The sequence below is a fragment of the Antedon mediterranea genome, chromosome 8 (genome assembly GCF_964355755.1).
Source record: "Antedon mediterranea chromosome 8, ecAntMedi1.1, whole genome shotgun sequence".
Classification (NCBI taxonomy): Eukaryota; Metazoa; Echinodermata; class Crinoidea; order Comatulida; family Antedonidae; genus Antedon; species Antedon mediterranea.
The window spans coordinates 15,947,474-15,973,276 of NC_092677.1; the positions used below are offsets into that span (position 1 = coordinate 15,947,474).

General features: G+C 30.9%; 1 protein-coding gene and 1 long non-coding RNA gene across 7 annotated transcripts in view; one reads left to right on the top strand and one right to left on the bottom strand.

The window, feature by feature from the left end:
• The window catches only part of LOC140056393 (uncharacterized), a 45,899-nt gene that overhangs the window by 14,930 nt on the left and 5,166 nt on the right, over positions 1-25,803 (top strand). The window contains exons 3-4 of the mRNA XM_072101756.1: positions 21,701-21,931; positions 22,988-23,144. Coding sequence (XP_071957857.1) covers positions 21,701-21,931; positions 22,988-23,144 — 388 coding nt within the window. The remainder of the gene's footprint in view (positions 1-21,700; positions 21,932-22,987; positions 23,145-25,803) is intronic.
• LOC140056613 (uncharacterized) lies at positions 82-20,075 on the bottom strand. Of its 6 annotated transcripts, none has more exons than XR_011846785.1 (8): positions 19,247-20,075; positions 18,360-18,431; positions 18,094-18,174; positions 17,719-17,782; positions 16,528-16,604; positions 15,893-16,293; positions 15,062-15,530; positions 82-427 (listed from the first exon to the last, which is right to left on the bottom strand). It is a non-coding gene; the product is annotated as an uncharacterized lncRNA (long non-coding RNA). The 6 variants fall into 6 exon arrangements; XR_011846787.1 differs by lacking the exon at positions 18,360-18,431 and having other exon boundaries at positions 15,062-15,125; positions 15,326-15,530; positions 19,240-20,075; XR_011846784.1 differs by having other exon boundaries at positions 19,240-20,075.

Below are 25,803 nucleotides of genomic sequence, written 5' to 3' on the forward strand. Positions count from 1 at the left end.
TGTAGCTGTATGTATTAGATAAAAGCAGGTGCACACAGAATTGAAGACAACTTTTATAACTTTATTTCATCTTTGATTTAATTTAATGACAAATTAAAATAAAACTTACAAAATACTAAAAAACAAACTGTAAGGGAAGAGCTTAAATTAATTCAAAATAATTATTTCTTATAAAAGGTAACACAATTAATAGTTTAACCTGGAAAGGCTAAAGAATTAAGGCCTATGTAAGCATCTATGTAACGTTTGTTAAAAAATGTCATTGAATACAAGTCCTGGCCAATCATTCATGCAACCAAACACTATGGAGCTGCTGCTGTATAATGTTGATGAGTTTCAAATGAATAGGTGAATACATTTAGACTTCTACTTCAGTATGCTCATTCTATGAAAATGCTCCTTCAATGACAGTCCAAACAGCAACACACTGTGGGTAGAAGAATATTGCAGGATTTAACCAGGTTTCACAATAAGCATGTTAAGTGTTCATTTAATTGACTGCAAACATTAAAATTGTATCAATAATACTACTAAAAGTACAGTTGTTTAACAATAGTTACTTTTGGTTTTTGCATTTGGGTGTATAATTAAATTGGTAAGTGTTTTTTTCTAAGAAATTAGTTAAGTGTCCTGTATTGTTTTATTGTCTAATAAATGATTTTTCAAACAGTTGTATTGGTAGATTTGTCTAGTATATATGTTTTATAATAACTGTACCCCTACAGATGTCTAACTACTTAAATGTTCTGTACTGTTGTGTTGTTTACCAGATGATTTCTAAACAAATTATTCTGTTAGATTTGTCTAAAATACAGCTGTACTCTTAATCGTGCTGTATAATAACTGTATCCCCACAGATGTCTAACTTCTTGAATGTCCTGTGTCGTTGTGTTGTCTAATGGATGATTTCTAAACAAATTTTTTGTCTAAAATTGTGTGCTATAATAACTGTACCCCTACACACGTGTAACTAGTTAAATGTGAAATGTGTATTATTGGGTTGTTCAATAGGTTATTTCTCAAATTCTACTGTTAAATTTGTCTAAAATATTTACTCTAAATTGTGCTCTATAATAACTGTAACCTAACTACTTGAATGTCTTGTATTGTTGAGTTGTTCAATAGATGATTTATCAACTAATTATACTTCAGATTTGTCTAAAATATGTACTCTTAATTGTGTGCTATAATAACTGTACCCCTATACATGTCTAACTACTTGAATGTCCTGTATTGTTGGGTTGTTCTATAGATGATTACTCAACCAGTTTTAATGTTAGATTTGTCTAAAATATGTACTCCTAATTGTGTTCTATAATATCTGTACCCCTCCCTACAAATGTGAACTACTAGAATTTCCTGTATTATTGTGCTGTCTATTAGATGATTTCTCAACCAAATTATACTGTTAGATTTTTCTAAAATATGTACTCGAGTCTTAATTGTGCTCTATAATAACTGTACCCCTACACATGTCTAACAACTTGAATGTCCTGTATTATTGGGTTGGTTCATATAGAATTTCTCAACTAATTATACTTCAGATTTGTCTAAAATATTTACTCCTAATTGTGTTCTATAATAACTGTACCATGTATAATTGTTTTGTCTAAAAGTTCTTAACCAATTATAGTGTTAGATTTGCTGTTTTTTATTTTGCTCTAAACAACTAACTAAATTAAACTGCATTCCTCTCTTTAATTTTGTTGTAAGAACTAACAAAACTAAACTGAATTCCTTTGTTTAACTTTGTCCTTAAGCAACTAACTAAACTGAACTGCATTGCTGTGTTTAAATTTATCCTACAACCAATAGATCAAACTACAATGTACTCTTAATTGTGTTCTATAATAACTGTACCCCTACACATGTTTAACTACTTGAATGCTCTGTATTATTGTGTTGTCTAATAGATAATTTCTTAACCAATTATTCTGTTAAATATGTTTAAAATATGTACTCCCAAATGGGTTCTATAAGAACTCTACCCCTACACATGTTTAACTACTTGAATGTGCTGTAATATTGTGTTGTCTAATAGATTAGATAGATAGATTTCTCAACCAATTATTCTGTTAGATTTGTCTCAAATATTTACTCTTAATTGTGTCCTATAACCTGAACTGCTGTGTTTAATTTTGTCCTACAACCAATTAAACTAAACTGAATTGCTCTGTTTAATTTTGTTCTACAACCAACTTAAATAAACTTCTCTATTTAATTTTGTCTTACAACCAACTAAACTAAACTGAATTGCTATGTTTAATTGTGTCTTACAACCAACTAAACTAAACTGAATTGCAGAAGTCTAAATATATGAATGTTCTGTATTATTGTGTTGTCTACTAGATAATTTCTTAACCAATTATACTTTTAGATTTGTCTAAAATATGTACCCTTAATGATGTTCTATAATAACTGTACCCCTACACATGTCTAAATATTTGAATGTTCTGTATTGTTTTGTTGTCTACTAGATAATTTCCCAACCAATTATACTTTTAAATTTGTCTAAAATATATTATCTTAATTGTTGTCTACAATAACTGTACCCCTACATATGTCTAAATATTTGAATGCTCTGTATTATTGTTTTGGCTAATAGATGAATTGCTGTGTTTAATTGTGTCCTACAACCAACTAATCTAAACTGAACTGCTATGTTTAATTGTGTCCTACAACCAACTAAACTAAACTGAATTGCTATGTTTAATTGTGTCCTACAACCAACTAAACTGTGCTGCTGTGTTAAATTGTGTTCTACAACCAACTAAACTAAACTAAGCTGCTGTGTTTAATTTTGTCCTACAACCAACTAAACTAAACTGAATTGCTCTGTTTAATTTTGTTCTACAACCAACTAAACTAAACTGCTGTGATTGTGTCCTACAACTAACTAAACTAAACTGAACTGCTGTGATTGTGTCCTACAACCAAAAATGTCTCAACCAATTATACTGTTAGATTTTTCTAAAATATGTAATCCTAATTGTGTTCTATAATAACTATTACCCCTACACATGTCTAACTACTTGAATGTCCTGTATTATTATTCTGTTAGATTTGTCTAAAATATGTACTCTTAATTGTGTTCTATATTAACTGTATCCTTACACATGTCTACTTGAATGTCCATTTGGTTGTTCAATAGATGTTTTCTCAACCAATTATACTGTTAGAGTTGTCAAATATGTACTCCAAAATGGGTTATATAATAACTGTACCCCTACACATGTCTAACTACTTGAAAGTCCTGTATTATTGGGTTGTTTAATGGATGATTTTTCAACCAATTATACTTTTAGATTTGTCTAAAATATGTACTCTTAATTGTGTTCTATAATAACTGTACCCCTATACCTATCTAAGTACTTGAATGTCCTGTATTTTTTAGTTGTTCTACAGTTGATTTCTCAACCAATTATACTGTTAGATGTGCTGTGTTTTATTTTGCCCTAAACAACTAACTAAATTGAACTGCATTCCTCTGTTTAATTTTGTGGTAAGTAATTAACTAAACTGAATTCCTTGTTTAACTTTGTCCTAAAGCAACTAACTAAACTGAACTGCATTGCTGTGTTTAAATTTCTCATACAACCAACTAAACTGAACTGCATTGCTGTGTTTAAATTTCTCATACAACCAACTAAACTGAACTGCATTGCTGTGTTTAAATTTCTCATACAACCAACTAAACTGAACTGCATTGCTGTGTTTAAGTTTCTCATACAACCAACTAAACTGAACTGCATTCCTATGTTTAATTTTGCCCTTAACAACTAACTAAACTGAACTGCATTGCTGTGTTTAAATTTCTCATACAACCAACTAAACTGAACTGCATTCCTGTGTTTAATTTTGCCCTTAACAACTAACTAAACTGAACTGCATTGCTGTGTTTAAATTTCTCATACAACCAACTAAACTGAACTGCATTCCTATGTTTAATTTTGCCCTTAACAACTAACTAAACTGAACTGCATTGCTGTGTTTAAATTTCTCATACAACCAACTAAACTGAACTGCATTCCTATGTTTAATTTTGCCCTTAACAACTAACTTAATTGAACTGCATTGCTGTGTTTAAATTTCTCATACAACCAACTAAACTGAACTGCATTCCTATGTTTAATTTTGCCCTTAACAACTAACTAAACTGAACTGCATTGCTGTGTTTAAATTTCTCATACCACCAACTAAACTGAACTGCATTCCTGTGTTTAATTTTGCCCTAAACAACTAACTAAACTGAACTGCATTGCTGTGTTTAAATTTCTCATACAACCAACTAAACGGAACTGCATTCCTATGTTTAGTTTTGCCCTTAACAACTAACTAAACTAAACTGCATTGCTCTGTTTAAATTTCTCCTACAACCAACTAAAATTAACTGCATTCCTGTGTTTAATTTTGCCCTAAACAACTAACTAAACTGAACTGCATTGCTGTGTTTAAATTTATCCTACAACCAATAGATCAAACTACAATGTACTCTTAATTGTGCTCTATAATAACTGTACCCCTACACATGTCTAAATACTTGAATGTCCTGTATTATTGGATTGTTCTATAGATGATTTCTCAACCAATTATACTGTTAGATTTGTTTAAAATATGTACTCCCAAATGGGTTCTATAAGAACTCTACCCCTACACATGTTTAACTACTTGAATGTGCTGTAATATTGTGTTGTCTAATAGATTAGATAGATAGATTTCTCAACCAATTATTCTGTTAGATTTGTCTTAAATATTTACTCTTAATTGTGTCCTATAACCTGAACTGCTGTGTTTAATTTTGTCCTACAACCAACTAAACTAAACTGAATTGCTCTGTTTCATTTTGTTCTACAAACAACTAAACTGAACTGAGCTGAACTGCTGTGTTTAATTGTGTCCTAAAACCAACTAAACTAAACTGAATTGCTCTGTTTAATTGTGTCCTACAACCAACTAAACTAAACTGAATTGCTCTATTTAATTGTGTCCTAAAACCAACTAAACTAAACTGAATTGCTCTGTTTAATTGTGTCCTACAACCAACTAAACTAAACTGAATTGCTCTGTTTAATTGTGTCCTACAACCAACTAAACTAAACTGAATTGCTCTGTTTAATTGTGTCCTACAACCAACTAAACTGAATTACTCTGTTTAATTGTGTCCTACAGCCAACTAAGCTAAATTAGAATTGCTGTGTTTAATGTTGTTTTACAACCAAATAAAATAAACTGAATTACTCTGTTAAATTGTGTCCTACAACCAACTAAACTAAACTGAATTTCTCTGTTTATTTTTTTCTAAACTAAACTGAACTGCTGTGTTTAATTGTGTCCTAAAACCAACTAAACTAAATTTCTCTGTTTAATTACTAAACTAAACTGTGCTGCTGTGTTAAATTGTGTTCTACAACCAACTAAACTAAACTAAGCTGCTGTGTTTAATTTTGTCCTACAACCAACTAAACTAAACTGAATTCCTGTGTTTAATTTTGCCCTTAACAACTAACTAAACTGAACTGCATTGCTGTGTTTAAAATTCTCATACAACCAACTAAACTGAACTGCATTCCTATGTTTAATTTTGCCCTTAACAACTAACTAAACTGAACTGCATTGCTGTGTTTAAATTTCTAATACAACCAACTAAACTGAACTGCATTCCTATGTTTAATTTTGCCCTTAACAACTAACTTAATTGAACTGCATTCCTGTGTTTAAATTTCTCATACAACCAACTAAACTGAACTGCATTCCTATGTTTAATTTTGCCCTTAACAACTAACTAAACTGAACTGCATTGCTGTGTTTAAATTTCTCATACAACCAACTAAACTGAACTGCATTCCTGTGTTTAATTTTGCCCTAAACAACTAACTAAACTGAACTGCATTGCTGTGTTTAAATTTCTCATACAACCAACTAAACGGAACTGCATTCCTATGTTTAATTTTGCCCTTAACAACTAACTAAACTAAACTGCATTGCTCTGTTTAAATTTCTCCTACAACCAACTAAAATTAACTGCATTCCTGTGTTTAATTTTGCCCTAAACAACTAACTAAACTGAACTGCATTGCTGTGTTTAAATTTATCCTACAACCAATAGATCAAACTACAATGTACTCTTAATTGTGCTCTACAATAACTGTACCCCTACACATGTCTAAATACTTGAATGTCCTGTATTATTGGATTGTTCTATAGATGATTTCTCAACCAATTATACTGTTAGATTTGTTTAAAATATGTACTCCCAAATGGGTTCTATAAGAACTCTACCCCTACACATGTTTAACTACTTGAATGTGCTGTAATATTGTGTTGTCTAATAGATTAGATAGATAGATTTCTCAACCAATTATTCTGTTAGATTTGTCTCAAATATTTACTCTTAATTGTGTCCTATAACCTGAACTGCTGTGTTTAATTTTGTCCAACAACAAACTAAACTAAACTGAATTGCTCTGTTTAATTTTGTTCTACAACCAACTTAAATAAACTTCTCTATTTAATTTTGTCTTACAACCAACTAAACTAAACTGAATTGCTATGTTTAATTGTGTCTTACAACCAACTAAACTAAACTGAATTACAAAAGTCTAAATATTTGAATGTTCTGTATTATTGTGTTGTCTACTAGACAATTTCTTAACCAGTTATACTTTTAGATTTGTCTAAAATATGTACCCTTAATGATGTTCTATAATAACTGTACCCCTACACATGTCTAAATATTTGAATGCTCTGTATTATTGTTTTGGCTAATAGATGAATTGCTTTGTTTAATTGTGTCCTACAACCAACTAATCTAAACTGAATTGCTCGGTTTAATTTTGTTCTACAACCAACTAGACTAAACTGAAATGCTGTGTTTAATTGTGTCCTACAACCAACTAAACTAAACTAAACTGAATTGCTCTGTTTAATTGTGTCCTACAACCAACTAAACTAAACTGAATTGCTGTGTTTAATTGTGTCCTACAACCAACTAAACTAAACTGAATTGCTGTGTTTAATTGTGTCCTACAACCAACTAAACTAACCTGAATTGCTCTGTTTAATTGTGTCCTACAACCAACTAAACTAAACTGAATTGCTCTGTTTAATTGTGTCCTACAACCAACTAAACTAAACTGAATTGCTGTGTTTAATTGTGTCCTACAACCAACTAAACTAAACTGAATTGCTCTGTTTAATTGTGTCCTACAACCAACTAAACTAAACTGAATTGCTGTGTTTAATTGTGTCCTACAACCAACTAAACTAACCTGAATTGCTCTGTTTAATTGTGTCCTACAACCAACTAAACTAAACTGAATTGCTGTGTTTAATTGTGTTCTACAACCAACTAAACTAAACTGAATTGCTCTGTTTAATTGTGTCCTACAACCAACTAAACTAAACTGAATTGCTGTGTTTAATTGTGTCCTACAACCAACTAAACTAACCTGAATTGCTCTGTTTAATTGTGTCCTACAACCAACTAAACTAAACTGAATTGCTGTGTTTAATTGTGTCCTACAACCAACTAAACTGAACTGCATTGCTGTGTTTAAATTTATCCTACAACCAATAGATCAAACTACAATGTACTCTTAATTGTGCTCTATAATAACTGTACCCCTACACATGTCTAAATACTTGAATGTCCTGTATTATTGGATTGTTCTATAGATGATTTCTCAACCAATTATACTGTTAGATTTGTTTAAAATATGTACTCCCAAATGGGTTCTATAAGAACTCTACCCCTACACATGTTTAACTACTTGAATGTGCTGTAATATTGTGTTGTCTAATAGATTAGATAGATAGATTTCTCAACCAATTATTCTGTTAGATTTGTCTTAAATATTTACTCTTAATTGTGTCCTATAACCTAAACTGCTGTGTTTAATTTTGTCCTACAACCAACTAAATTAAACTGAATTGCTCTGTTTAATTTTGTTCTACAACCAACTTAAATAAACTTCTCTATTTAATTTTGTCTTACAACCAACTAAACTAAACTGAATTGCTATGTTTAATTGTGTCTTACAACCAACTAAACTAAACTGAATTACAAAAGTCTAAATATTTAAATGTTCTGTATTATTGTGTTGTCTACTAGACAATTTCTTAACCAGTTATACTTTTAGATTTGTCTAAAATATGTACCCTTAATGATGTTCTATAATAACTGTACCCCTACACATGTCTAAATATTTGAATGCTCTGTATTATTGTTTTGGCTAATAGATGAATTGCTGTGTTTAATTGTGTCCTACAACCAACTAATCTAAACTGAATTGCTCTGTTTAATTTTGTTCTACAACCAACTAGACTAAACTGAAATGCTGTGTTTAATTGTGTCCTACAACCAACTAAACTAAACTAAACTGAATTGCTCTGTTTAATTGTGTCCTACAACCAACTAAACTAAACTGAATTGCTGTGTTTAATTGTGTCCTACAACCAACTAAACTAACCTGAATTGCTCTGTTTAATTGTGTCCTACAACCAAATAAACTAAACTGAATTGCTGTGTTTAATTGTGTCCTACAACCAACTAAACTAAACTGAATTGCTGTGTTTAATTGTGTCCTACAACCAACTAAACTAAACTGAATTGCTCTGTTTCATTTTGTTCTACAAACAACTAAACTGAACTGAATTGCTGTGTTTAATTGTGTCCTACAACCAACTAAACTAAACTGAATTGCTCTGTTTCATTTTGTTCTACAAACAACTAAACTGAACTGAGCTGAACTGCTGTGTTTAATTGTGTCCTAAAACCAACTAAACTAAACTGAATTGCTCTGTTTAATTGTGTCCTACAACCAACTAAACTAAACTGAATTGCTCTATTTAATTGTGTCCTAAAACCAACTAAACTAAACTGAATTGCTCTGTTTAATTGTGTCCTACAACCAACTAAACTAAACTGAATTGCTCTGTTTAATTGTGTCCTACAACCAACTAAACTAAACTGAATTGCTCTGTTTAATTGTGTCCTACAACCAACTAAACTGAATTACTCTGTTTAATTGTGTCCTACAGCCAACTAAGCTAAATTAGAATTGCTGTGTTTAATGTTGTTCTACAACCAAATAAAATAAACTGAATTACTCTGTTAAATTGTGTCCTACAACCAACTAAACTAAACTGAATTTCTCTGTTTATTTTTTTCTAAACTAAACTGAACTGCTGTGTTTAATTGTGTCCTAAAACCAACTAAACTAAATTTCTCTGTTTAATTACTAAACTAAACTGCGCTGCTGTGTTAAATTGTGTTCTACAACCAACTAAACTAAACTAAGCTGCTGTGTTTAATTTTGTCCTACAACCAACTAAACTAAACTGAATTCCTGTGTTTAATTTTGCCCTTAACAACTAACTAAACTGAACTGCATTGCTGTGTTTAAATTTCTCATACAACCAACTAAACTGAACTGCATTCCTATGTTTAATTTTGCCCTTAACAACTAACTAAACTGAACTGCATTGCTGTGTTTAAATTTCTAATACAACCAACTAAACTGAACTGCATTCCTATGTTTAATTTTGCCCTTAACAACTAACTTAATTGAACTGCATTCCTGTGTTTAAATTTCTCATACAACCAACTAAACTGAACTGCATTCCTATGTTTAATTTTGCCCTTAACAACTAACTAAACTGAACTGCATTGCTGTGTTTAAATTTCTCATACAACCAACTAAACGGAACTGCATTCCTATGTTTAATTTTGCCCTTAACAACTAACTAAACTAAACTGCATTGCTCTGTTTAAATTTCTCCTACAACCAACTAAAATTAACTGCATTCCTGTGTTTAATTTTGCCCTAAACAACTAACTAAACTGAACTGCATTGCTGTGTTTAAATTTATCCTACAACCAATAGATCAAACTACAATGTACTCTTAATTGTGCTCTACAATAACTGTACCCCTACACATGTCTAAATACTTGAATGTCCTGTATTATTGGATTGTTCTATAGATGATTTCTCAACCAATTATACTGTTAGATTTGTTTAAAATATGTACTCCCAAATGGGTTCTATAAGAACTCTACCCCTACACATGTTTAACTACTTGAATGTGCTGTAATATTGTGTTGTCTAATAGATTAGATAGATAGATTTCTCAACCAATTATTCTGTTAGATTTGTCTCAAATATTTACTCTTAATTGTGTCCTATAACCTGAACTGCTGTGTTTAATTTTGTCCTACAACCAACTAAACTAAACTGAATTGCTCTGTTTAATTTTGTTCTACAACCAACTTAAATAAACTTCTCTATTTAATTTTGTCTTACAACCAACTAAACTAAACTGAATTGCTATGTTTAATTGTGTCTTACAACCAACTAAACTAAACTGAATTACAAAAGTCTAAATATTTGAATGTTCTGTATTATTGTGTTGTCTACTAGACAATTTCTTAACCAGTTATACTTTTAGATTTGTCTAAAATATGTACCCTTAATGATGTTCTATAATAACTGTACCCCTACACATGTCTAAATATTTGAATGCTCTGTATTATTGTTTTGGCTAATAGATGAATTGCTTTGTTTAATTGTGTCCTACAACCAACTAATCTAAACTGAATTGCTCGGTTTAATTTTGTTCTACAACCAACTAGACTAAACTGAAATGCTGTGTTTAATTGTGTCCTACAACCAACTAAACTAAACTAAACTGAATTGCTCTGTTTAATTGTGTCCTACAACCAACTAAACTAACCTGAATTGCTCTGTTTAATTGTGTCCTACAACCAACTAAACTAAACTGAATTGCTCTGTTTAATTGTGTCCTACAACCAACTAAACTAAACTGAATTGCTGTGTTTAATTGTGTCCTACAACCAACTAAACTAAACTGAATTGCTCTGTTTAATTGTGTCCTACAACCAACTAAACTAAACTGAATTGCTGTGTTTAATTGTGTCCTACAACCAACTAAACTAACCTGAATTGCTCTGTTTAATTGTGTCCTACAACCAACTAAACTAAACTGAATTGCTGTGTTTAATTGTGTTCTACAACCAACTAAACTAAACTGAATTGCTCTGTTTAATTGTGTCCTACAACCAACTAAACTAAACTGAATTGCTGTGTTTAATTGTGTCCTACAACCAACTAAACTAAACTGAATTGCTGTGTTTAATTGTGTCCTACAACCAACTAAACTAAACTGAATTGCTGTGTTTAATTGTGTCCTACAACCAACTAAACTAAACTGAATTGCTCTGTTTCATTTTGTTCTACAAACAACTAAACTGAACTGAATTGCTGTGTTTAATTGTGTCCTACAACCAACTAAACTAAACTGAATTGCTCTGTTTCATTTTGTTCTACAAACAACTAAACTGAACTGAGCTGAACTGCTGTGTTTAATTGTGTCCTAAAACCAACTAAACTAAACTGAATTGCTCTGTTTAATTGTGTCCTACAACCAACTAAACTAAACTGAATTGCTCTGTTTAATTGTGTCCTAAAACCAACTAAACTAAACTGAATTGCTCTGTTTAATTGTGTCCTACAACCAACTAAACTAAACTGAATTGCTCTGTTTAATTGTGTCCTACAACCAACTAAACTAAACTGAATTGCTCTGTTTAATTGTGTCCTACAACCAACTAAACTGAATTACTCTGTTTAATTGTGTCCTACAGCCAACTAAGCTAAATTAGAATTGCTGTGTTTAATGTTGTTCTACAACCAAATAAAATAAACTGAATTACTTTGTTAAATTGTGTCCTACAACCAACTAAACTAAACTGAATTTCTCTGTTTATTTTGTTCTAAACTAAACTGAACTGCTGTGTTTAATTGTGTCCTAAAACCAACTAAACTAAATTTCTCTGTTTAATTACTAAACTAAACTGTGCTGCTGTGTTAAATTGTGTTCTACAACCAACTAAACTAAACTAAGCTGCTGTGTTTAATTTTGTCCTACAACCAACTAAACTAAACTGAATTGCTCTGTTTAATTTTGTTCTACAACCAACTAAACTAAAGTGCTGTGATTGTGTCCTACAACCAACTAAACTAAACTGAACTGCTATGATTGTGTCCTACAACCAAAAATGTCTCAACCAATTATACTGTTAGATTTTTCTAAAATATGTAATCCTAATTGTGTTCTATAATAACTATTACCCCTACACATGTCTAACTACTTGAATGTCCTAAATTATTGGGTTGTTTAATGGATGATTTTTCAACCAATTATACTTTTAGATTTGTCTAAAATATGTACTCTTAATTGTGTTCTATAATAACTGTACCCCTATACCTATCTAAGTACTTGAATGTCCTGTATTTTTTAGTTGTTCTACAGATGATTTCTCAACCAATTTTACTGTTAGATGTGCTGTGTTTTATTTTGCCCTAAACAACTAACTAAATTAAACTGCATTCCTCTGTTTAATTTTGTGGTAAGTAATTAACTAAACTGAATTCCTTGTTTAACTTTGTCCTAAAGCAACTAACTAAACTGAACTGCATTGCTGTGTTTAAATTTCTCATACAACCAACTAAACTGAACTGAACCGCATTGCTGTGTTTAAATTTCTCATACAACCAACTAAACTGAACTGCATTGCTGTGTTTAAATTTCTCATACAACCAATTAAACTGAACTGCATTGCTGTGTTTAAGTTTCTCATACAACCAACTAAACTGAACTGCATTCCTATGTTTAATTTTGCCCTTAACAACTAACTAAACTGAACTGCATTGCTGTGTTTAAATTTCTCATACAACCAACTAAACTGAACTGCATTCCTGTGTTTAATTTTGCCCTTAACAACTAACTAAACTGAACTGCATTGCTGTGTTTAAATTTCTCATACAACCAACTAAAACTACTTGAATGTCCTGTATTATTGTGTTGTCCAATAGATGATTTCTCAACCAATTACACTGTCAGATTTGCTGTTTTATTTTGCCCTAAACAACTAACTAAACTGAACTGTATTGCTATGTTTAAATTTCACCTACAACCAACTAAACTGAACTGCAATCCTGTGTTTAATTTTGCCCTAAACATCTAACTAACCTGAACTGCATTGCTGTGTTTAAGTTTCTCATACAACCAACTAAACTGAACTGCATTCCTATGTTTAATTTTGCCCTTAACAACTAACTAAACTGAACTGCATTGCTGTGTTTAAATTTCTCATACAACCAACTAAACTGAACTGCATTCCTGTGTTTAAGTTTGCCCTTTGCACTACTTGAATGTCCTGTATTATTGTGTTGTCCAATAGATGATTTCTCAACCAATTACACTGTCAGATTTGCTGTTTTATTTTGCCCTAAACAACTAACTAAACTGAACTGTATTGCTATGTTTAAATTTCACCTACAACCAACTAAACTGAACTGCAATCCTGTGTTTAATTTTGCCCTAAACATCTAACTAACCTGAACTGCATTGCTGTGTTTAAATTTCTTCTACAACCAATTGATAAAAACTACAATTTACTCTTAATTTGTGTTCTATAATAACTTTACCCCTACACATGTCTAACTACTTGAATGTCCTGTATTATTGGGTTGTTCAATAGATAATTTCTCAATCAATTAGACTTTTAGATTTGTCTAAAATATGTACTCTTAATTGTGTTCTATAATAACTTTACCCCTACACATGTCTAACTACTTGAATGTTCTGTATTATTGGGTTGTTCAATAGATAATTTCTCAACCAATTACACTGTTAGATTTGTTGTTTTATTTTGCCCTAAACAACTAACTAAACTGAACTGCATTGCTGTGTTTAAATTTCTTCTACAACCAATTGATAAAAACTACAATTTACTCTTAATTGTGTTCTATAATAACTGTACCCCTACACATGTCTAACTACTTGAATGTCCTGTATTATTGGGTTGTTCAATAGATGATTTTTCAACAAATAGTACTGTTAGATTTGTCTAAAATATGTACTCTTAATTGTGCTCTATAATAACTGTCCCCCTACACATGTCTGACTACTTTAATGTCCTGTATTATTGGGTTGTTCAATAGATGATTTCTCAACCAATTACACTGTTAGATTTGTTGTTTTATTTTGCCCTAAACAACTAACTAAACTGAACTGTATTGCTGTGTTTATATTTCACCTACAATTCCAACTAAACTGAACTGCAATCCTGTGTTTAATTTTGCCCTAAACAACTAACTAAACTGAACTGCATTGCTGTGTTTAAATTTCTTCTACAACTAACTAAACTGAACTGCATTGCTGTGTTTAAATTTCTCATACAACTAACTAAACTGAACTGGATTCCTGTGTTTAATTTTGCCATAAACAACTAACTAACCTAAACTGCATTGCTGTGTTTAAATTTCTTCTACAACCAATTGATAAAAACTACAATTTACTCTTAATTGTGTTCTATAATAACTGTACCCCTACACATGTCTAACTACTTGAATGTCCTGTATTATTGGGTTGTTCAATAGATAAACTGAATTGCTCGGTTTAATTTTGTTCTACAACCAACTAAACTAAACTACATTGTTGTGTCTACATTTGTCCTTCAACAATTAACCAAACTAAACTATGTTCACTTTTGTTTCACAACCAACTAAATTCCATTGCTGTGTTTAAATTTGTCCTACAGTACAATTAACTAAACTATACTAAACTGAATTGATGTTTTTAATTGTTTTCCTATACAGAAAATAACTAAACTGAACTGTATTCCCCTGTTTAAATATGTTCTACAACCAACTAAACTACATTGCTGCTTCTAATTTTTCCCTACAGTAAATAACTAAACTAAACTGTATTCCTTAGTTTAATTTTGTCCTACAACAACTAACTGAACTGTATTGCTGTTTTTAATTTTTCCCTACAGTAATTAACTAAACTGACTGCATTTCTGAGTTTAACTTTAGTCTAGTACAAGAAGATTTAATTTGTTCTACATTAAATACAAGCTATTCTAAAAGGTGTTTTGTGTATGTTGGTGTGTGAGTGTGTTTATGTATGGTTAGTAGATAAATGAAACATTGTTAGTAAATTAAAGCAAAACATTTATAATGAGTTTACTGATTACCTTAATTATTAATAAGCCATTAACTTGTAAGTGAAGTGGAGGATGTCTAAAACCACAGCAGTAACTGAAAAAAAAATGAAAAAGCACATTTTAATAAACATTAGAAGTTGTCTAAAAAAAAGTTTTAATTTTGGGTTTGAAATGTAATACTTTACTAACAATTCTCAGATGTGTTACATTACACTTTTCTCGCTTCATTTTTAATTGTAAATGTATTTGCTTTGTATTGGCTTTAGAATTAATTTAAGAAACCTGTTAAATTACATTTCTAGCCATTGACTTGGGTGCTTTGTTGTATTTAACTGGGCTTAAAATTGTTTAATGGTCATCTTGTTTTAACATGAATTAATGTGTATGAAAATAAGACTATTAGTTATATTCAACCATCTCCTTTTTTTCCTTCCTAAATGTATTATTCATCTTGTTTCCACTTCCACTTCTAGATTATCCTCTTTCTTATCCATTATCACTGTTTAAAAAAAACCCATTATATTTAGTCATTAGTATACAGTACTAATAAAACTAATAACATTTTTAATGCATTATTCATTTTTATGACCTAAACAGACTGTATTTCTGTGTATCATATATTGTGATTTTTAACAATGTACCCAAACAAGAACAGCTGATATAGAAGGGAAAGCTAAATTGAATTTGGGCATTTCAAATTAACTACTTTTTTACTGTCTTTTGTAATTGTGTTGTCAACTAATCACATTAGACATTTTGTTTGATAAATGTAATGTAAATTTAATTTCTAATTGTACTGCTACAATTATTACTATTATCTGATGGTTTAAAGCGTGAAGCAATATTGAGATGACCAATTACCTTTAAAAGACATCAAATTGTGAAGTAAGACTTGTTGAAAGCAACAATACTTGGTACTAATCATAGCAGAGGCTGAAAATATAATTAATAAAAAAAATATGTGAATAAACATTTTTACTTGTAGTACTAGCATTTTTTTTATTATCATTTTTCCACCTAAATTACCTCTTTATTTTACATTTACTCTATTTCAATACTATATGTTATTAGTTTGACTGGCCTCATTACATGTCCTACCATTGATTTCATCCTTTATTGTAATATAAAATATTAATTTAATTGATTGTTTTAATGTAAGGTATGATTTTAGTCATATATTCAACCATATATTTTCTGCTCCTTCATCTTGTTATTTTCCTCTCTTCTAGACCTTTTTTCCATTTGTACCATCATGTTTTTCACTGAAAAAAAAAACTGAATACAGTCAACACCAACAGCATTCAATAGTTACTATTTTAAGAAATCTCTTTTGTTACCACTAGGCCTACTACCATTATTTGCATTGAATTATTATTATTTATTACTTTATTTATAATTTTAAGGAGTAATTGTTATTTTTATGACCTAAAAATAATTGTATTTTCATATGTTGTTAGTAACATTAAAACGTTGATTAAGCATGGGACTTAAAATACCTGAAGTTAAGTTGAGTTTTGAGTCATCAGAAATTGAATAGGCTAGTTGATTGAATACTCCAAACCGGACACTAAAACTAAAAATTTATTTGCATTATAATATAAGTCATATAGTATTTTTAATTCATGAAAATAGTATTACAAAATTATGTTTAAAATATTTACGATGGATGCTTGATTACTGATTTAATGCGGGGCTTGTTCTAACTAAACTAAACTGCTGTGTTTAATTGTGTCCTACAACAAACTCCTAATTGTGTCCTATAATAACTGTACCCCTACACATGTCTAACTACTTGAATGTCTTGTATTGTTGGGTTGTTTTATAGATGATTTCTCAACCAATTATACTTTCAGATTGTCTAAAATATTTACTCCTAATTGTGTTCTATAACTGTACCCCTACACATGTCTAACTACTTGAATGTCCTGTATTGTTGAGTGATTTAATAGATGATTTCTCAACCAATTACACTTTCAGATTGTCTAAAATATGTACTCTTAATTGTCTTCTATAATAACTGTACCACTACACATGTCTAACTACTTGAATGTCCTGTATTATTGGTTTGTTTAATAGATGATTTCTCAACCAATTATACTTTCAGATTGTCTAAATATGTACTCTTAATTGTGTTCTATAATAACTGTACCCCTATACATGTCTAACTAGTTTAATGTTGTGTCAATAAATGATTTCTAAACCAATTTTTTCCTACAATTAACTAAATAAACTGCAATGTTTATGTGTTTATTTTTTCCTACAGTAAATAACTAAACTGAACTGTATTGCTGTGTCTGCATTTGTAATACAACAATTAACCAAACTGTTCATTTTTGTCCAACAACCAACTAAAACTAAACTTCATTCCTCTGTTATTTTTTTTCCCTATACAGTAAATATAAACTAAACTGAACTGTATTCCTCCGTTTAATTTTAAGCAACTAACTAAGCTTTATTGATGTTGAATTTTGTCCTACAACTAATAAGCCTAGATCAAACTTTTGTTGTGTTTAATTTTGTCCTACAACTACATTGTTATGTTTAATTTTGTCCTACATTAAATACAAGCTATTCTAAAAGGTGTTTTGTGTATGTTGGTGTGTGAGTGTGTTTATGTATGGTTAGTAGATAAATGAAACATTGTTAGTAAATTAAAGCAAAACATTTATAATGAGTTTACTGATTACCTTAATTATTAATAAGCCATTAACTTGTATGTGAAGTGAAGGATGTTTGAAACCACAGCAGTAACTGAAAAATGAAAAAGCACATTTTAATAAACATTAGAAGTTGTCTAAAATAAAAGTTTTAATTTTGTATTTTATTTATATTATATTTCTAACAATTCTGAGTGTTACATTACACTTTTCTCACTTCATTTTAATTGTCAATGTATTTGCTTTGTATTGGCTTTAGAATTAATTTAAGACACCTGTTAAATTACATTTCATGGCATTGACTTGAGTGCTTTGTTGTATTTAATTGGGCTTAAAATAGTTTAATAGTCATTTTGTTTTAACATGAATTAATGTGTATGAAAATCGCCATACAGATAAGTATACCATATTTTTCCTGCTCCTTCATCTTGTTATTTTCCTCTCTTCTAGATATATTTTTCTCCATTTGTACCATAATGTGTTTCACTGAAAAAAAAACTGAATACAGTCAACACCAACAGTATTTAATAGTTACTATTTCATAACATCTCTTTTGCTACCATTATTTGGATTGAATTAATGTTTATTTATAGTTTTAAGGAGTAATTGTTATTTTCAAATGTTGTTAGTCACATTAAACATAAGTTGAATAAGCTTGGGACTTAAAATACCTGAAGTTAAGTTGATTATTGAGTCATCAGAAATTGAGTAGTTGATTGAATAATCCAAACCGGACACTAAAACTAAAAATTAATTTGCTTTGTATTTGTAAATCATAATAGTATGTTTAATTCGTGAATGTTAAAAATATTTGGGATGGATGCTTGATTTAATGCAGGGATTGTTCTAAGCTAGCTGTTAATGATGTAGAAGGGAAACCTACAGTACACCTTCTGTAAAAATGTCTAGGCTAGGCCTATGCTAGAAGTCAGATAGGCCCTAACATACATAATGTAGGCTAGGTAGGGCCTAGAAAACTGTCAAAGCCTTTACTAGAGGTTCTAGCCTAGGCCTAGTCTAGTTTTAGGATGTAGGCTACATCTAGGCCTAGGCAGGCTTCTAGCACTGAGTACTACCTCTAGGCCTAGCCTAGCCTAAGACAGGCTAGGTAGGAGTAGGCTAGGCCTACTAGGCCTAGGCCCTTAGGCCTAGTAAGCTTGGCTTCCAGGCTAAAGCTATAAATAATAGGCCATGCTTATTTCTAGACATAGGCCTAGTCAGTGCCTATCCTATGCCTAGATTCCAGAAAAGTTAGGTCTAGGCCTACTCTGTTTATGGACTTACAAACCTGTAAACAGACACTAGGGCCTAGGCCTAATGTAGACCGAGGCCTAAGCGGTAAGCCTAATTAGGCCGCCTGGGCCGGGCGCAGCAGCCCCCCGGCTGCACACAAGGTTTGGCATTTTATGTGCATCATAGACCTAAGGCCTAGGCCCCTAATTTACCTCTCATAGATTACCGCCAGAGAGTCAGATAACAACATTAAATATATAACATTGAACTATAACTATTTAAAAATCTATATTACAACAAAAATAAATAAAAACTTACGGTATACCTGGTTTATCTATAGTTTGCTGTAGGCTGTCGATGCTGTTGGGCCTAGGATGCTGTGGTTCCAGTGAAAATGCTTAGGATTTTTAAATTTCGTGACATTTAATCGCCAATTTAATTGTTTTAAAACTATATAAATCAATAAAATCAACGTGTGGTGGATGCAGAATGTTTTAATGATTACACACATTAAAGGAATTTTTGTTTCTAAAATGTTAAACAAAATAAATCGTAATTTAATACAAGACCTGCCACAAGTCCTTAAATTTGAAACGTTTTCCAATTTTAAAATGATAACAAAATTCCGAAAAATTGTAATATATACTTTTAAAATAATCATTTGCTAACTAAATGATGACTAATAATGAAAATAAAGCTTTTCATTATGTAAATTGCAATTTAATGATAATAAAGATATTTTAATAAGTCATTTTACATTTATAATAAACTTTGAGTGAACGAGACAATTATATTTGAGTTCTAGCGACCACAAAATCTAAAAAAAGTCGGTTTTTATTAAAAATATAAACACGCTTAAATTCAAAAAATCAAAATAGCAGATCGATAGTATGTTAAACATAGACTAACATACCTAAAAATAGTTTGTTTTCGTAAAGTAACCACGTTGTAAAAGCATTTTCAAAATTAAGAAAATACGTAGCAAACGGCCAAAATGAGCAATATTTTTTTAATATCTCCGAATTTTTTTAGTTTTATAAATCCAAATTTGGCACACATAATCCAACAATATATATGAACACATTGTACAAAAATTACATTTATTGAGTAAATACGTTAAACGCAATGACTATTTGAGTTTTGGTACGTAGCAAAATGACATCCCAATTTTTCGCGAAAAAATTCAATATAGAATTATTTTTTTAAAGTAACTTAAAATTAAGATAAATCGATGAAATTTCGTATACACGTTCTTTATATGATCTTCTATCGTATACAACAAAGAAATTTCAAATCGGATAAGTAAAAAAAAAATTAGAAGTTCAAGACGGTTTAGGTTGGTTGTTGTCAAATCAGGCCTATCAAAACTACTACCCGATAAGTAGGCATGATTCAGAAACCAATATTTCAAAAAGTGCGTGATAAGAAAATATAAGCTGATGATAGGGTAAACTCTATTAAATTGTCTTTATAAATGTGGTTATCCGATCAAATTTCGATCATTTTTACAAAAGTTATCGTAATTTAAAAATTTAAATTCTCAAGACGCTTTTGGCCGTTTGCTCCTATCGATGAGCAATGTAATTGAATAGGAAAACATATACGTTACAGGTCAAAATGCAAAGTAGCAAAGGCCATTTGAGAAATAGCACTATATATCCATCGTAGCAAAGGCCGTTGAGTTCTATATATATATATATATATATATATATATATATATATATATATATATATATATATATATATATATATATATATATATATATATATATATATATATATATACAGGTATATATATATAAATCCAAAGACAAATTACTGAAAAAAATGACAATGCTGTGGGTATCAGTGGCTGGATCTCAATGGAGATACAAAAATAAAAAGCGAAAAGCTAAATCAAAACGATAAAGTAAACAGCCAGAAAAGTTAGCAGAGCTTTCGGGCAACACTAGCCCTTCATCAGTGAAGGCAAGAGGCAAAGAACATTAATTCTAAACCGCCCGGATATATACTGATATACTTAATTAATTAATTTGAAATGATAAAGATGAGGAAATCTGTGAGAATGAGAAAAAGTCGCCCCAACCGAGACGCGAACTCGGACCACCTGCTTGATATGCAGATGTCCTAACCATTAGACCACTGGGGTTTTCATGGTATTGTTCGAACTCGATTGGATAAGGACTCTTTAACATTCTCGGCGTGGTACGGCGGAACAGCACTAGTCCCCAGTTGTACGCACGCGCAACAGAGATCAAATTGATACGCCCTCATCTTTCAGTATTTTTATTCACGATATTTCATAAGACCAGTTAAAATTGGATAAAGTGCAGTGATTAAATAGAAATTGTCCCTTTTTTTTATATATATTATTAGTTTATGTGTTTTTTTCTTCGTATTGTTTTTAATGTTATGGTAGGTCAAACTTAAAGTCATTCTGACTCTCCCCCACATGACTGAACTACTTTTCATTGTATTTATATGCAATTTTATATATGTATGTTATTTTGAGAAAAAAATTGAAAAATTAATTGAAATTAATTTTAAACACATGAGGTGGCATTTATTTTGTCATATTATACTTCTGTAAAATGTAAATTGATGCGATTTAAATCTATTCAACTTTATAGTAGGCGTACTGTATGTATAGTAGAGACCTTTTACCATTATATCCTATATTATACTCTTCAAATAGTACATTGAATAAACCATGGTGCAATGTAATAAAAGTATAAGTTGTTATCGTTATTGTTATATTATTTTGATTCTTACGTTATAGGTGATATTATGTTTGTGACTAGAATGGCTCCGGGAATTTTCATTTCAAACATAAGTATGAGTGGAGACGCGACTTTAAAACTGACTAAAGTCATTGATAGTACAACAAGTACATATGCTGTTGGTTATGATTCCAAAACATTAACCATATTCTGGTCTGACCATGATCTAAACAACATTCAGCGGTATTCATTTGAAACTGAACAACATGAACCTTTTCAATCTACTGGAGGTAACATTATAATAGTATAATGATTTTTTTGTTTTCTATCGAGTAATCCAAATATGTAGGTAACATTTAATTGTAGACTAGTATAAAGTCAAGTATTGTGCGTTACGTTTTATGGATTTTAAATGACCATACGTGTATTTTCTGCAAACCTCCCAGTGTACCCGCAGTGGTTTGTCATGACGCTTTCTATACTCTCGCTGGGGCTAGCATCTTGCATTCACACAATCTACATAACGGTGTTTCTGAAGTCTTATCTATTTACTGTATTCGTTCTGGAACAGCTGGTAGTCTAGGACCTGGGTCAGATTTGTATGCATTTAATTTAGGAGAGAATATCTCAACTGTTATAGGATAATTTGACCCCAACGAACAACATGGAATGTGTGCCAAATTCGCTATCTGGGGCGCGATTTTTTTTTCGTACATAAGTTGGGGACCCCTCATGAAACGTCACAAAATAAGCATGAATAATTCAACTTGTATTGAAAATCTTTAATTATGTGATGCTATTTGATACCATACAGTTTGTCCATTGGCATTTTAAAGAATAATTTAACACGAAAATGTGTTTTTTGTTCATTGGTCAAAGGTAAGTAAAAGCATTTCCGATCATTTTTTGGTAAAAGTTGTGTTAGACTGAATATAAACATGTACATTTTGAACAATTCGACACCAAAGGCAAATCTGTACGACAAGTGGTTGTCGAGATATAAGAACCACACATTGACCCCAATTTGGGGTATGTTTGCGCCGGTTAGCGAATTTGGCACACATTCCATGTTGTTCGTTGGGGTCAAATTATCCTATAACAGTTGAGATATTCTCTCCTAAATTAAATGCATACAAATCTGACACAGGCCCTAGACTATGGTATCAAGCCTTCTGTCTCCTTATTAAAAAAAAATATTCCTAAGCCATCTCCAAGATTCGTGTCCTGATACATCTGCTGTTTGTCGCACAAACTCTCCATGTAGGATCTTCTCTTTCCAGCCCTTGGTTTTATCCTCTTGTCACGTCACCTCTTCATTATCATTATCAGTATTATAATTATTTCAGACGTGTTTGATTTAGTCGTTGATGAAATTGGAAGGAAACTTTATTGGGTAGATACAGGAGTAGAGGTGATAAACCTTGACGGAACAAATAGAACAGTTCTACTTGAAGCCAATCCTTTACGTCTTGTAAGTGGAATTGCTTTAGATACAACTATCGGGTAAGTCGTTTGATAAATTACTTACATTATGTTAATAATCAATAAATAAATAATAAATTAATATTTGAATATACGTTTAAAACAAAAATTAGGGACAGGGTATTGACTAAGAGGTCTCGGAATTGATGAGGGCGCAGGAGAGCGCAGACGTGTGTTCGAGTTGTGGTATCCTTTGCAACTTTATATTAGCATGATTCTTTATTTTTTTTCCCCCAAAGTTCACATAAATATTTACATTGATCAATAGATGGTTCTCCTTTTATTCTAAATTGGGATTTTTGAATTGTGGATGGTTTCTCTTTAAGTTGTTTTTGGTCGGATTTTGTCTAGGCTTAGGCCAAATTAAGTCACCTGGTGGAGTAGCGTGACAGTAAGACTTCAGGGTTATTTATGAGCCATGGTGTCGGCTTCGGAAGCAAAACTTAAAGACCAGTCTAATAAAACAGTTATGGTTTCACTGTAATTGTCAAGGGGTTTCTAGTGAATTGAATTCTACTATTAAAGCAAATTATTATTAGTATCTACTATTATAGCAAACTATAGCAAATTTAAAAGATCAAGAAATGGACCAGTTTCATTTCATCGATATTACAAGTCTTGTAGACTGGATTGGTAATAATGTTATGTCTGTGGTACTTAATGTCCAAAAACAATGTGAGAAACTGGAGTCAAAGGCTGATTTACTATCTAGTGAAATTGATATGAAATTAACTAATAACAGTAGCAGCGAACATGTCAATTATGGGAAACTAAATAAACTAATTAGTGATGAAGTTAATTCAGTCGGTAGTGGTATCCTGATTGTCACTGTTCAAAATATAGACAAAAAGTTTTTGAGGGACGACAATAAAATCAATAAACTTAAAAGATGGGAACGGGTCTTTATTTCTCCAGGCAAGACAACACGCGAACGAAATGGTGAAAAAGTCGTTAAGAAAAGAGCGAGTTGAATTAAGGGAATCAAAAAACTAGTATCCATACAGAAGAACAATTATTTTGAGTTTTTTATGATGATTTTGTAAATCATGCATTGGCGAGTTGTAAATTCTTGGAATGCTCTCTCACACATTTGTATTGTGAATATCGTATTCTGTGTCCCATTACAGTATATTTAGATTTCTTTCAACGAAACCATGGTTTCTTATAATCCTCGTATTGATCCTTTCTTTTAATAATTAAGCCTACATAAAGCGAAATACAGACATGATGGTAATTGCTGTAGTCAAATATAATTAATTAACTATTCATCTTAATTGTCATTTGTCCAAATCTTAAATCATGGATTATTGAATAGATGTATACGTATCGACGGTGACATCAAATGATTTTCCAACGCGCTCGCCTAAACTAAAGTACTGCTTTCATTAACGGTACCAAGTTCTACAAAGTTATATTCACTCCAGGCGGATAGAATATCTCTATAAAACCCGCCAAATTGTTTAAAAAATGTTTTGAGAAGTTGGTTTCAACCAGGTCATATACATTGCTGCAGTCGCGTGCTGAAATTTGAGTTAGTGTTTACCGACCAACCGACCGACCAACATAGGCCTTTTCGAAATCAACGAAAAATAATACATTTGACTTGTTATAAATTTACTTAACCGGGATTCTTAATTCTTTATCCGTTTATCCATTGACTGTAACTTTTGAATGATCATATCAAGTTTCTAAGTATTGCAATTTTCGGGTGATCTGTTCTACACTACTTTGAGAAAATGTTTTATTTACAAAAGCTACTTTTGAGTAATTGACCAAAACGTGTATTTTGGTTTTTTTTTACAAAAGTTCATGTAGTATTTTATTTTCAAATGAAGATATTTCAGAAGTACATTACTAAAACATATCTTATTTGTACTTATAAATGGCGGGACATACTTCGAAAATAGAGAATTTTGCAGTTATTTTGTTTGGTTTTTGATCAAAATTTAACAAAACATTTAATAATTTTAGTTTAAATGAATTATAAATGTTATTTAGATCAGGTAAGTTGGTGTTGTAAGTTATAAAAGAAGCTTTTCTCCTGAAAACATTCATCTGCTTCATTATATATTCATCATACTGCTAACTGATTTTCAATTGCTGGTAGCTGAGGCCTTTTTTCAAATTTTTTTCTATGGTGTTTGTAGATAAGCCCCAATTATTATTATAAATGTCATATTCATAGACATATTTTAGGATAACTGGTCAATTCAAGTGATAGAGTATACCCCCAATAGTCAAATGAAACAAAAATCTCAATTTTGAAAAATAAATGTAGTTAAGCTATTTTAGGAGCGCTGCAATTCCCACTTATTCATCAGCGTGGTAAAGGATTTTTTTTCTTAATTGTTTTGTTTTCCAGTTTACATAGTAAGTTTTTAAATTTCAACGCAAACATCAATTAAATGCATCAATAAAGAAATGTTCTGATTGCAATTTTGCAATATTTACCACCGTTTTTATTCTGCAGTTATTTTGGTGCTCCATTGTAAATAAACCGTCTTTACTCCATTGAAGCACGCCCCGAATTCTTATTTATGTTTAACATGAAATAAAGACAAAAAACATATGCATTATTTAGTGCATTTTGTTTTTAGAAAAAAAAATTGTGGCCATATGCAAGCGAATTCGGACGCGTAGATTTGTAGAGACAGCCAACAACAAAAAAAGGGAGAAAAAT